Source organism: Chanos chanos, chromosome 4 (genome assembly GCF_902362185.1).
Source record: "Chanos chanos chromosome 4, fChaCha1.1, whole genome shotgun sequence".
Classification (NCBI taxonomy): Eukaryota; Metazoa; Chordata; class Actinopteri; order Gonorynchiformes; family Chanidae; genus Chanos; species Chanos chanos.
Genome location: NC_044498.1, coordinates 18,646,948 through 18,661,954, shown reverse-complemented (window position 1 = coordinate 18,661,954; position 15,007 = coordinate 18,646,948). Strand labels below are relative to the sequence as shown.

At 40.1% G+C, this 15,007-nt stretch overlaps 1 protein-coding gene across 1 annotated transcript; it reads right to left on the bottom strand.

The window, feature by feature from the left end:
- Positions 1 to 1,921: 1,921 nt before the first annotated feature.
- On the bottom strand, positions 1,922 to 6,755 carry trib2 (tribbles pseudokinase 2). The gene is made up of 3 exons (XM_030772563.1): positions 6,486 to 6,755; positions 5,204 to 5,496; positions 1,922 to 2,396 (listed from the first exon to the last, which is right to left on the bottom strand). The coding sequence occupies exons 1-3, from the start codon at positions 6,753 to 6,755 to the stop codon at positions 1,922 to 1,924; spliced, it is 1,038 nt and encodes a 345-aa protein (XP_030628423.1).
- Between the last annotated feature and the right edge of the window lie 8,252 nt (positions 6,756 to 15,007).

The following is a 15,007-nucleotide window of genomic DNA, read 5'->3' as shown; positions in this document are numbered from 1 at the left end:
GATAGATAGACAGACATACAGATAGATGCATGAATGTGTATGTGTGATTTTTATATCAGTAACTATCCATCAAGAGTGATGTAGCAGTAGTGGTAGTACTTGCTCATGATGAATGTAACTGTTATGTCTCCTGTCCGCAACATCACAAGACCAATTGCTTTACTCAGAAGTGATACAATACCCAGTGTGCATTTCACAATTTATTTACTGAATAAATTTGGACAAAAACACCAAAATCAGTTACATTACAATCAGAGCACCCCAGGCAGATATCCCACCATGCACTTCCCCCCACCAAAAAATTAAAAAAAAAAAAAAAAAAAAGTATTTCTCCTTCAACGTTAGCACCTAATCAGCACCGACTGAATACGGGCAGTTCATTCTACAGTAAAATAAAAATGAAATAATAACCAATCTGTTTGTAAAGAAGCAACAAGAATTTCTGGCATCTTTTTCAAATCTCTGCAAGAATTTTGTTAAAGAAAAAAAAAAAGAAAGAAAGAAAGAAAGAAAGAGAGAGAGAGAGAAAAAAGGAAAAGCTTCCCCCACCCCTTGCTGGCAAGCTATAGCATCCAAAGGGCACATGCCAATGACAAGATATAAATCACAATTTCAAGTAACATTGATATACGACAAAACATGTCCACATGTCCCCAATCATAACAGAGTCATTTCACAGAACCTATTGCAGGCAGTGGAATACTAACATGAGGTACAGGGCACTATGCAGTCGTAGTCTGATGTCATCTAAAAACTGCTGTTGAGGGAGTCAAAATTTAAAAACAAATAAAGAAAGACAGAAAGAAGAAAAAAAGAAAAGAAAAAAGGGAGTGTCGGCATGGGTGGAGGGGGTGCACAAATACTGGCACTAAAAAGTTTCGTCGTTGAATCCAAACTTCGGACTGCCTTTCAGCCAACACCAAACCTGTCCTGTGTCGATTACTGCCTACGCTACTTGTGAAATCTTAATCTGAATTAAGGAAAACAAAAACAAAAAAACCCTGCAAGTATTCATTCTTAAATATAGTAGTTGTTACATCTTAAATTAAAAAAAAGTTACATGTTTTCATTCCTGCATTAAACAACTAAACTTAAATAGATGTTGCTAGTCTAGAGAGCTGGAATTGACCATTCGCCTAGCCTAAGCAAGTCCAAGTGCTTCATGTCTGGTTTGAAAGGGCTCCAGGAAAAGTTTCTTACAAGGTTAAAAGGAGAGATAAGCAGCAGTAACTTTTAATAAGGAGTAGCCTAATGCAACAAATCAAAGAACAGACAAATGCAGTTTCGAAACGAAAAAAAAAAAAATCACTTGAAAACAATGCGTTAAAAGTATTACTTAATAATGAAGGGGAAGAGAAAAAAAAACTTGGGTGATAAAAGAAAAATAAAAACTCATTCACTGAAAGCCAGCACATACATATTTATGGAGTTTGCCTTAACGGCTGTGAAAGAGCCAAATATTTTAAATTAAAAAAAAAACAAAAAAAACGACAACACAAAATATTAATAAAAGGTAGAGAAAGAACAAACAAAATGCGTTTGAATGAACTGCAAGGAAAAACTAATGTCCACTGTGATAAAAACGATTGGAATCAGGAGTGGTAGTTTGCCTAACATTTTGTTTGATCTCCTTGGCTGAAGCCTGATGTGCTGCCTTGCTCTTTTTGTAGCTTAATGTGACTTAAGCACCACTTTAAAATCAAAGTTTTGCTACATTACTCTATGCTTGCATTTCACGTGGTCCTGAACGTCCCACTGCAAGTTTTTCGACCAAGCGAGCCAGACCTTCCCAGGTTTCTCCATGGAATGGGGAAAAAAAAGATTAGACACCTTTGAGACTAATGTATTTCATGAAACCTTTTTTTTCTGATTTAAAACACGTGGCAAAAAATATTGAACTTTTTTTTTTTTTTTGTGCTGCTCAACTGAAGAACTGCTCCAGTTCTTCCTCCATGTTGGCCTCTGGTACCGTCTGGTCCGATTCGCGGTCCGATCTCCCGTGAGCCGAGCTGACCGTCTGGCCGATAGAAGAGGAGAACCAGGGATGCTCCAGGATCTCTCTGGAGGTGAGACGTTCGGCCGGATCCCGGCGTAGGATGCTACGGATCAGGCAGCGGGCCTTGGGCGTCAGCGTCTCCGGGATACTGAATTGGCCACGGCGGATTTTGCTGAAGAGAGACCCAGGTTCCACATCGTGGAAGGGATAACGACCCACCAGGATGGTGTAGAGCATCACTCCCAGGCTCCACACATCTGCTGCCTTGCCGGAGTAGCTGCCGCTAGCGTTAAGAATTTCTGGACTTACATAGGCCGGGCAGCCGTGTTTATCTGAGAGGGAATCGTCACCTCCTTCCAGGAGATATGTGTCCTCCAAACTCTCCAGCTTCACAAGGCTCCTGAACAGAAAAATCAGTGGGGGAAAAAAGTTACAAACAAACAAACACCGTGTATTATCCTTCAAACAGACAAAGAGTGTGTCAAAACCGATAATTTTTTCATCCTTTTGCCTTGGTGACATAAGATGAAAATAGCAAAATGGTGAAAGTACAAACATAAAGAGAACATACCAAAAACAATTCACTTGTGCAAACCTTGGATATTATGTCAAACAAACATTAGTTCCTGCACAACCAATCAGCAAAGAATTTTCAGTAATATGCACTGCACTGTGGATGACTGATGGTTTGTGACAGCATCAAAATAAACAGCTACAATGTAAAGTGTATTGGCCCTGAATGCTAAATCCCAAAACCAACAAAAACAATTTCAAACAAGAGCCTCAGAATGAAACCATTTGCCAGAGGGACAATGAAGATTCATCTCCTGGGAAAAAGAGTTATTTCTCTTCAGGATTTTAATGAGAGGAGAAGCTCCAGAACAATCTATGGTTCAATACAATCTATTCTGTCATTATTTCTCCTAACAGAAAGTTATAGTTGTTTTTAATCCAATAAAGAGAGTCTCTTAGATGTCATGACAACCGCTTTGAACTGGGATAACTGCCAATAAAATATTTAAATGCACTGAAATGGCTGGCTTTGATGTAATCTATAGGTAACTGTTTTAAGAAAACATTGAGTATGCAGGTTTACACCACATGCCCTGATGTCAAATTCCAGTTTGGTCTGACTATTCACATTTACTTTTCAAAATGACCCATATTCAATACACATGTTTAAACTGATCATGCATTCCAAATGTCTTGTGTGTGCACACGAATATCAATTAATGCAATAGGTGAAGACTCTAATCTAAGGTTGTGTTCAAGCCCTCATTCTCTCAGGCTTCTTCAGAGGTCAGCAATGTACAAACTGCAGTCTTCGTTGCGTGGCCTATCATTGCAGTTTTGAACCAAAAGCTAATGGTGACAAAAGGCTATGATGGTGTCATACTGCGAGTTATGTACCCATTGCAATTAATGATGACATCTGGTTAACCGTTAAGATGCATGTTGCATCAAGAAATATTTACACAATATCAGAGCCCATATTTTTCTTTTTAGCTGTTTACATGCTCACGAAAAACCCAATCTGTATCAGAAACAACCAAAAAAAATGGAAACTGAACAGGGCTGCTTTTTCCTGCCAAGTTCACGCCAGCTTAGAGCTGCATCTCATTTGAGTGTCGCTTTGTGAGTTGATTAAACAAAAAGGCACAGGATGTAACAGAACGCTGACACTCGAAGGAAATGGGTGCATAAATACATGCCAAAAACATGTGTACGCAACCTGCTATGATTCTTTGCTAATTCTGATGTTCTATTAAAGCTTCGATAAATAGCCAGTGTTTAAACAGCTGCATAAATTGTATTAAGTGTCAGCTCCTGCATCTTCTGGAGTGTAGAGATCTTCTGCAGGATCAGTAAGCTTATGACCTATAGGGCAAGGGCAACAGGCAGCTGGGCTTACATTCTACAATCTGACCTTCTGAACTCCTTGCATGTTTCTGTAAACACAATGTACAAGTGCATACAACTAGAGAGCAACACATCCTTAAAATAACCCACGTGCAACACGCAGTGCACTGCTCGGACCTCATCCACAGAGGTGAATGAAATATACTGAGGTATCAAAAAGGGACATCAGTAGCACAAAGGTTTCTAAAAAAAAAAAAAAAAAGTTGCTAACAACTCTTAAAGGCATCTTGAACTTCATAAACATCCACATTTTTAACGGACGACAAAGTTGCGTAGTCAGAAACCCCGTTCATGACATAACCAGGTCAGAATCCCTGTTAAGCTCCTCGAGTCTCGGTTCAGCATGCCTAGTGATTGAATTCCGTCTGGCCTCCCCGCCCCCGCTTTCCCTTCCCAGTTCAGCATGGGTGTTTGGTTTCTGGCCAGCGTAAATGTCCCCACCATTGGCTATGTTGGACGCTCGAGTCCCTTATCAATCAATCACTCAGCCTGCCCCTGTATGGCTGACATCTGAGTGAGCATAGCATGGTTGGTAAGGTCAGTGGTCTCCCATTTAAAGCACAAGACTGAACCGTTTACTTTCCATCAGCTTGGCCAAAGGGAATGGAGCCGAGGTGACTCATGTAGAAAGAGCCGTGGCTTGGACACAAACGCTACAGCAATTAAATTTGTTGAAGAAGCCAAAACAAGTTCATAATACAGTCTTCTGCTATTACTAAAGACTTCACTTATTTTGTGTATTAAATTGATTGTAGAGCTATCAGTTTCTGGGTATCCATTACTTAGTCATTTTTTATGCGCAGTTTTAAGCTTGTGCAAAAGCAGCCAAAAAATGAATGACTTATCAAGGCAATACACTCATCACTGGTCAGTAGTTTTTATTGTTTGTATGCGAAAATGAGGTTAATGTATATCAGTCATCCTGAATAAAAACTGAGGCTGATGTCACTGGAATAGGGATTCCCTTATCAACACAAAACTGATACTAGGTCAAGACACACCGTATATGACTGTTACACCAGCTATGCAACACCCAAAACGCACTCACTGCACTCTCGCATTTTATAACTCAAATGACTACCATAACCGGGCTTCCTTATGGTCTATGCAATGGATGAGGAAAATCAGATAAAAAAATATTGAAATGCTATTTCATGAGTAAAATATGATTTCGCTTGCAGTAGTACCTACTTATGTATTATGCATAATGTTATTTAATATGTAAATAGAGTACATATAAATGTGATCTCGTTGTGTGTATGTATAATGTAAATGTGTCCCCCTTACTTGTCCTCCTTCTTGAAGACAAACTTTCGTAGCTTGAGGTCTCTAAGAACCAAGCCATGATCATGGCAATGAGCGACAGCAGACACTATCTGATGGAAGAGTCTGGCCGCCTCGTCCTCCCGCAGTTTCTTGCAGGTGCGGACAAACGAGTGCATGTCGCCATGGCTCCTCTCGAAGAACACGTACGCCTGCGTGTCTCCCAGGAGAATCTCCACTATCTGGTTAATGTTTTCATGTGCTCCCAAGGCAAAGTAGGCTGCCAGTGACTCCTGATATCGACTGACATCAAACACCTGGAAACAAAAAGCAGGAGAAACATTTAGCGTCAAAGTGGATTCATTCAACTCTAATACCAAAGGTTTTTGAACAATGAGAGCATAGTTACATTCCCTCGCAGTCTGGGCAGTCTTTGTTAACTTAAATTAGTCACTGACTGCCTGAGAGATCTCCTCACCAAATCAAGGTGAACTGAAACCTTAAAAGCCTAGAAACTGTGCAGCAGAGTGAGGACAAGCAGACATCCATGCAATGACTTTAAATCCCCCCCCTTCAAAAAAAAACATACATTGATCTTTGATGTTGCTTAGCAACAGACACACAAAATGGGGATTACTGGACAGGTCAATCCTTTCAAGCATGCATGCTCCACACACATCAGCACCGATCATCTTCTACACACATGCAATGAAGCCACATCAATTCTGTGTCACCTAATGAGTGTGTGACTGCACATCATTTTACTTCATATGCAAATCTAACCAAATGGATCCAAATGTTGCATGCACAACGAGAGGGGAAAATGCATGAACTTTAATCTGAAATACAATACAAAGGCGATCATCACCAAGGCAAGAACTATCACAGTATTGTCTCTCGATCCTTTGTCAGCGTTACATCATGAAACATGATCAACAGAGGAGAGGAGAGCACGCGAGTTGACAAAGTGTTTGTTGAGCTTTTCCATTACCTAAACGCTTTTGGTTACAAGGACGGCAATAGAATATTCCAAAACTAATTAGGGTGCTTAAATTGATGGTTACGGGGACAGCCTGTCACACTTGTTATATACTGCTCAAGTTCAGTCTGACAAATGTTACGAAATGGTAAAAATGATTAGGCTACACTTTGTGACCTTCAAGACTAATATTTTACTGCTTACTTGTAAATATACGCTGATACATAGTGTTCGAGCTCTGCTCTGGAACACAAAATAAAGTAAGCTTTACTGTCGTGCATTCCACTGGGAAGTGCATTAAACCATTTGTATGAGGACTCGGCTTACCTTGCAAACGAGCTCTTCCCCACTGTGCAAGTGGGCGGCCCGGAAAACGTGGTCTCCCTCAAGCGGCTCCAACAAAAGGTAATTTCCAATGCAAGAAATGCAGTGAGATGAGTCCGGAGTCTCTGGAGGGCTAGGCGATCCTAAATTGGGGCTAAAACTCTGATTCGATTCTGTAGTCCTCAAGAAAGATAAATCCTCAAAGTCGTGCGCTTTGTGTCGTGATCTCCCATAACGTGAAATGGTAATGGGATTTGACCTCTGTATGTTCATGAGTATTCGATGAGATTTGTCCTACAGAAGAGGGGGGGAGCCGAGGGGAGATATCACAATCACTTGGAATCTTGAGTCAAAGAGAGATGACTATTCAACACCTTTCACAGTATTTCGAAATATGGGTGACAGGTAAGCTACTGTAAAGTGCCACGACCTACAAGCGCTGAATCGAGGACTGAAGCTGGCACAAATGCAACCTTACGGTGCAATAACATTACAGTCTACGTGTACCAGCGTTTGGACAATGACAATGCGGTCTACCATTTAAAATAGTCAGTTCAGTACAAATATACAGCAGTGCTGCGGAAAATCTAGCTTAAGTGAATCTTAAATAAGCAACCGTGCACAGTTTTCTCGTAAAACGGGGGAAGAGTATGTAGCCTACACGTATATATATTTATAAAGTTGGCTACAACTAGCTGATTACAAACCGCACGTTTTAAAGCTAGATGCAGAGCAGTAACGACAGTTGAGTGAATTATCTGACGAATTCAGTGATCAGTCGGACACTTCATGCTACTAATGAAAAGTGCAAAATTGTAAGTCAGCTTAACTGTTTGAAGAACATACGGTCAGTAACTAACGGGATATGCCGCTGAAAAAAATCAGTGTAAAATGCGAAAAGGTGCTGGCAAAAATAATAACTTGCAAACCGGTTAGTGGTATCAGATTTCCTGAGAGAGCCCTGCGTTTTCATTCAAGGGCCTTGTTCCACAGATCATTTCGATGAAGCTATGATTGTCATCTACCAAATATGGCAAGGAAATCACCCGGATTGCAAGTCCTTTGTTTTGTTCGAAAGTCAATATCCTTTGCGGCAGCTTCTGGATATTCCGAAATCTCTTGCAAAACGGTCGAATTCGGCGATGATTTGGCTGATAGCGTAAGGGATGGCCGACTTTCCCAGGCCTATCCCTTGTTTCAGCAAGACATCATCTCCCGTGGTGTGGTACTTACGTGGCTGGGAAGCTAGTCCATTCAGTGCGAAGCCAGCCGCACATACACACCGTGTTCTAATGCAGGAGTTGACTGTTCACAGAGAGCTCTCCACACACACCACGGACCTGCTTCCGACCCGCCTCCCTAACGTCACTCTCATAGAGAAACTCCATTGGCCTTTCGCTCTTGATGTTGGCACAATAGCCCGCTACAGTATATATGGCGTGTGAAATAATCATACGCTCTTAGAATTTAATTTTACTGAACAACGTCGGGTGGACAGGCTCCACTGGCAAATCTACGAATGATACGTTCGCATAGAGTACAATCTACTCAGCGGGACTGTACATTTGCAATGAAATGTCGAGGCATAAGCACACTTTCAAAGATTACTTCAACCTGTACGTATGGGGAATAATTCATAGCCAGATGGTTTATAGGGCAGATCCCAGATGTTCATGATGTGAATGCGATCAAGGGAAGGACGCTGAGCCCCTTTTGATGTAAAATTGCTGCAGGCTACAATGAAAAGCAAATGAATATTGAGCAAATGTGAATAATAGTTGTCAGACAAAACGTTCAGCTGTTTTAGGGCAGCCTACAGGAGAATCTACAACCATTATGATGTCTCCAAACAATAATAATGTAATGTTTAACAAATGATAAATGTCGCTATTTATGTCTATATCATATCAGCAAGTATTTACTTCAGCTTAAATATATCAACTGAACCTACATTATGGCTTAAGCCCAGTAATTTAACCAAGGGTGTGAGTGTAGGATATCCTTGAAATACAATTGGTTGTATGTCAGCGTGCTTGTGCAAGAGCTGGGCCCATAAATATGGTAATACTCTTCATATGTAGATGCAGTCCCAGAATAGTGTTTTAGAATGTAGAATATCTGTCTATAGGGAAATTCAAATACTGGCTAAGCGTAACATACTTGTTCATCGGCCAGTGCATTTAGTGCATACTGAAGACTTTAGTAAATGTAACATAATACTTTTTAATGTTTTTTAAACCGTGTATCATGAACACATAGTAACACACTCCACACTAGTGACATCTGCATTCAACATGTTTCCGAAACACAGCACATTTACCAAATCCAAGAAAATTCCCAAATCCTACTCTGGTGAGAGATGAAGGTGGAAGGTGTGAGAGCTCAAGATTGAGCAATTCCCAGTCTGGAATGTGGGGCGTCAGAAGGAATGCACACAACTGGCTGGGAGACACAGACAGGACTGTTCATTTGGGCCACTTCCTTCCCTCTGGCATAACATACACAGTTTTACCCATTGTGCCCACACTTCATGAAAATGAATTTATCAAACACACTGGTCCTTTCTTTCAAAACTCACCCTCGTTTGCATAAACTTGACCCAGTCCACAGTGAAGTAGGTCAAAACACAGCAACATTATCTAGGCAAGTTCTGCCATCATTTTTAACTTGACTCTCCTCTTATCCTGTGCAGAGGAGAAGAAAAAGAAGAGTGTTGGGATTTTACATTATTAGTAATGACTGCAACTACTACATGTTGACTTTGTACATTTTCATTGCAGTTTCCAAGTTAGCACAAGGCTGTCTCCAAAATACGTAATCTAACCATTTTTCTTTGACCCACTTTTGTGAGATTTCTCCCAATCACAGCAGTAATGGGGATTTAGATTGGGGGGTGGGCATTTAGTCTAGGTGTAAACCAAAAAGAATCAAACTGTGGCTGCACCCAAAGTTGGCAGCCTGCCCGAGAGCAGTCTGGTAAAACATCTCTCTCTCTCTCTCTCTCTCTCTTCCGGAAGCCTCTAAAGGTTAGCATGGGTGAGTAAAACCTTTCTCAGTGCCCTCAGGCAATGTCATTCAGCCCTCTCAGAACTGCTGCCCATGACTAAATGAAAGAGTATGTAGCTCTGATAAAAAAGGACAAAATAGAACAAGAGTTGGGGGAGGTTTGGTGACCTGCTTCCTGATCTGGAAGACACTAACCGTTCCTGAGGTCGCCTAACTAATATTAGGTCGTATTACAACATTTTAGGCATTTAACAGAAAATTAGCGAAAGTCATTCATTATATTGACGATACAATGTTAAGAGGGATGTTTTAGAAGATGGTGGACATGTTCATCTTTTCTTTGGTAGATTTTTAGTTAGATTAGTTCACCCAGCTATAGTCTTAACACAGCTGCAGCTCAGAGACCCCCCACCACTGCCACCCCACCCTTCAAAAAATCCTTCATTATCCTGCGAAACACACATCACATTCTATTCTGAGAGATTTCACTTTCGTGTATGCAAATAAGCTTTCTAATGAATGCTGTTTCTACTTCTTTCAGAGAGAGAGACCAAATGAAAAAACTGAAACAGCATGACCAGTCTGGTTGCTTTATTCAGATGCTGTTCGTATCCTATTTAATTTGACCAGAGTTAAGTAAAACTAGTTGAGTTAGTCTCAAGGTGACACTAATTATTTGTGGATGAATGAGACTGGGCCCACGCTCTCAAGGGACTGTCAGCCCAGTTTAACGCAGTTCTGTGTGTGCGTGCTTGTGTGTGTGTGTGTGCTTGTGTGTGTGTATGTGTGTTTGGTCCAGCAGACAGGCCAAATGCCATCCCAGATGTACTGTCTCTCACTGACAGTGTTAGCAGTTTACGAAAATGCACAGTGTGGAGTTGACTAACAATCATGAGGGGGATACTGTGGATACATCAACATATCTCAAATGAATAAAATTTCATGATTTATATAAATAGATACATCACAATTCCAGGTTTGGCATTAATACAGCTCACAATAATTTACTGCTCACAAACTTCTTTTTTCATTGAAATTAGTTACAATGGTAGTGTTAAAGATGGAGAGCCTTGGTCAGTAGTACCAGTCTTTTGGCTGTAATTTGACAGATGGTATATCTTGATTGAATGGGACATAACACGGCTGGCTGCCTTAGTCACTTCACTGTGTGAGCAGTTAAAATGTGATTTTATTTTCTCAGGTGTGATACAAAACACATGTTTTTGGTGCCTAAATCCAAATTTGGTTTCATAACATTAAATAGAATGCAGGAGGTGTTTGGGTCTCTTGGCTGTTGTCATAGCAACATGGACAGTCATTCAGGAATATACTTAGAACAGTACAGAGAGACACAAATGAGAGAAAATGCTTCAAGAAAAAAAAAAAGAAAAAAAGGCAGGCACACCAGGGCTGCTTCGTGACTTAACAGAGCTATTTCACTTACACAATGTTCAGTCCTGAATCAATGACAAAAGAAAGAGGCTTTTTAATGTTGGAACTATGAGAACATGAGAGTATTTCTCTCTCAATGTTTCTTCTTTCCAAACACCAATTAACACTTTTGCTAAATGGATTATGGTTGTACATTTTTGGCGGGCACAACACAGCTCTACCTTGAATAATTATGGTACATTGAAAGAAGGACTAATTAATGTATCAGCTTAGGGCACGATTCAATATGTATTCAAGCACAAGTTGAACCAAAGACCAATACCCAAGTTTATCTTTTGTCTGTCTGACTGAACAGCATCCGTGGCATTCTCATTACTAAATGATTACCTCCTTCTACCAGATAAGTGTGTTTCAACTTCGTTGTGTATAATGAGCTGGATGACATTTTTGTCCCTCCTGACTAGTTGTTCAGTTTACAGTAATGTAGTCATAGCTATCAGATTTACCTAAAGCTCTCTTTTAACTGATCATTTTGCCTGCACAGCAACATGCTTGTATCTCCATGGGAACCCAGCATGTAAGACCATAAACAGACCACATCAGGGACAAATACACTCACACCATTCTGTTCAGATGCCATGTTTGCTCTCTCTGTACCGCACCAGGTTTAACTGAACCGGAATAGGTAAAAGTACCAGTCAAACCCCGTCTGAACTCAAAACTATGATGGCATTTTACCAAGTGTCAAGGCGTTTTTATTAGTATAGTGCAGTGCTAGCCCAACTAATCCGAAGTGTACTAATTTGTTTGTGTGTTTTTCATGCTGTATAATTAAGAAATGCAGTTCCAGCATTCTTACATGTCTGTATCATCTTTGAAGAACAGAATTAAGTTAGGAGTCAACTGACTTCATCAAACCCTGATTGTTCTCTCCTACCCTAACGGAGCACTAGTTAAAGTGTGACTCTCTCTTTTTTTTTTAATCTACCAAACAGCATGGGTAAACACGCACACACACACACACACACACACACACACACACACACACACACACACACACACACTCTACTCTCTGGGGTTCTGTCCTTTGAAGTCACGCTCCAACCATGGCATTTACTGAGATGGAGCAGGTGGCAGATGCCACCATTTCAACTGCAACCAGCAAATTCAGTGTGTCATTGATGTTTTCTCATTGATGTTTACTGTGCCTGCAGAAGAGACAGTTCAAAGGAATCCCCCCCCTCCACATAAAGTACTTTAAATAAAATAGTCTTAAAATGCTTGAACACTGATGTTTGTTCAATAAGATCACAGTAAGGTTAAGATGACAAGTGACTAATGCTTTCATTCATAAACAGTCTCACTCAAACATCTCTATAAGAGTGTTTGGAAGCCCAGTGAAGAGATCCTCTTCCACCAAAGAGGGGGTCCTGTTTTTTTGCCCTTTGTTGTATTGTTACAATGTCCATTATGATTAAGAGCAGGGATCTGGTGTAGAGTCACTTTCAGTCTGCCACACTTAACTCCCTCACTATGGTGACATCATACAGTCTCTGACTCCCATTCAGATGAGCCTGTATGTGTAAGCGTTCACTAAAACATAAGCCTTAATGTAGTACAACAGGACTGTGCACCCTTGCCATCAAAGAGCACTCAGGAAGGACTGAGTGAACATGGAAAATACTTTCATTCAGACACATAACACAGATGCCATGATGATCCATCGCCACTGACAGCAACTATCCATTCTTACCAAAGCAGCCAAGAGGCCACGAGAACATTCAAAACATGCCTGTGGAACGATTTTTTTTTTTTTTTTTTTTTTTTGGCGGTTAGCGTAGTGTCAGGTCTAAAATTACAGAAACGTTACCACAGTCGTGATTAGATGAGGATGTCTCCAGTATAATCATCTGCAATCTTCATGCCTGGAAGACATGCATGTTAAAACATTGTGGTCTCAGAAGTCAGGGTCAGTGAAACCGCCACGCAAAAATGAGGAGCTTGGTATGTTAGTGTGTTTTTTAACCAAGTTCTCAAGAACACAACTTTATTTATAATGGTGGTGATATATTACAATTCAGGGTACTAATGAAATTCCACCCAGAACCACCATTACTATCGTTAGGCAATAGCCTGACCTTGTAACACCCATCTGGAGAATCTCAATATGAAGACAAAACAGCATAAGTACACTTCGGTTTTATCTCAGATGAGTGGTAATCTACAGAGCCAAAAGGTTTTACAAATGTGTTGTTCTTATCAGATAGACCTTTAGATATTGTACCTCACCTACAAAATGTGTTTTTGTATTTATTCACCATCTTTTTTTTTTTTAATCAGTGTTTTGAGCCTCTTTGATGCACAGAGAGACCCTCACCAGTGATGACCTTAGACCTTGAAAAAGCATCTTTGCAGGAGGAAGTAAATGGCTCAGCGGTTTTGTTATTTGTGTTTAGATCTAACACGATAAGGGCTGACATTTGTGTGGAAATAAAAGAGTACTACTGCCGTCTCATTCTGAATTATTGCCATTTAAATGACCTTAAAGGCACCAGTACTTCATTATCTTTAGATACCACAGGGGAGTTTTTCCAGCCCTGCATAGATTTGTTACTGAATACTGTCCACAGGAATTTTATGTAAATGTATTGTAAGCTTACCATGGGTCCCTGTAATTTCAACTTGTGTTACTGAGCAGCCAGATTTTAACCATAAAGCTTCTCCACTATAATATTTTGAATGTTGTGTACAATAAGCAGAAAAAAAAAGGAACTGAAGGAACTCAAAACAAAGGAACTCAAAACAAAGGAAGACATTGTCCTCTAAACAGTTATTTTACTGCAGTCACACCTTTTGTTTAATGTTGTATATGTTTTTTTTTTTACTTAAATGCTCTGTAAATATGTTCATTCAGGCTACATGTATCCAACAGTGAAAACTGATTGTATTATAGGCAACAGAGCCTTAGAACCTGCAGCACTGTAAAATCTCTGGCGTACAACATGCTATGGAACTGGTTTAAACTGGCAAGGTAACGTCTCTGTTTTCAGACTGACTTTGATGTGCTTGTTTATGTAATTGTCATTCCATAGGAATTTCCTCCTTTTTCCGTGCCAGTGGAGGAGAGACTAACATCTCCTGTGGTGAAATAAACTCATTCGTTCACACCGCCTTCCACAGCCACACCACTGGTCTACATTACAGCCAGAAAACTCAGAGGAGTTTGACATCAGAACAAGGTGACGGCAACAGTGAATCATAAACAAATACAAAGCGCAATGTATGTGCATTTTTCAGGAACTTCAAAACCAGGGAGAAAGGAAGTGTTTTTTTACATGGATCTGAAAAAAGAAAACAGATATTTTTCACACCACAGGTGATATTGGTACACCTCTTTTACTGGGTGTTTGAGTGATGGAATATTGAATTTTCTCCCCACAGAGAAATCAAGAAGATGAATTTCCCCAGCAAAAGTGTTCAATAGCCCAGCGGTAACCAGAGAGCATGCGGCCACACTGAAGAGAGATCTTACAACTGAATGGATTGCTGGTTCTAGTGTTCATTCAGTTCAATAAAAACGCTGCTTAAGTTGCTGAATTGAGCAAAAAAAAGAAGAAAGTAAAGTAGACACAAGATGAAGTAAATGCATGTTGTTTAGTTCAGTTTTGTGGAGGAAACAAAAAACCATAGAGCCGATATTAAGAGTAGCATTTTTGAGCGGCCAAATGGTTCTAGAAGGATTTCATGATCTTTCTTTCTGTCTTTCTTTCTTTCTTTTTTCTTTCTTTCTTTCTTTCTTTCTTTTTTGTTCTGAATTTCCTTCTCATTCCTGCGTAATGCTACCACAAACATAATTACTATGTCACTACAATAAATAAGGGAAACTGTGATGACAACATATAATAACCGCCTGTGTAATAACAAAGCCAAACCAAGTCTCTCTGATAGCAGCCACCCTGAATAAAGTCTGCAGTTGCTTTCTGTAAACACTACAACATGCAAAGCTCTGGCAATCACACTAGTTAAAGGCAAATGTGTTGAAGTATACCACAGTGCCAAGTGGACCACTCGTCTATGCATGCTGTGGTTTCTATAGCTTTTCATGTTATTAAATGAACTTTGACAAT

What these genes read in the sequence shown, in the direction of transcription:
- trib2 (XM_030772563.1), bottom strand. Translation starts at nt 6,755, where the DNA reads ATGAACATACAGAGGTCAAATCCCATTACCATTTCACGTTATGGGAGA. An exon ending in GGGAAGAGCTCGTTTGCAAG is followed by an intron (nt 5,497 to 6,485) that starts GTAAGCCGAGTC and finishes TTTTGTTTCCAG; the next exon opens with GTGTTTGATGTCAGTCGATA. An exon ending in GTCTTCAAGAAGGAGGACAA is followed by an intron (nt 2,397 to 5,203) that starts GTAAGGGGGACA and finishes TTTTCTGTTCAG; the next exon opens with GAGCCTTGTGAAGCTGGAGA.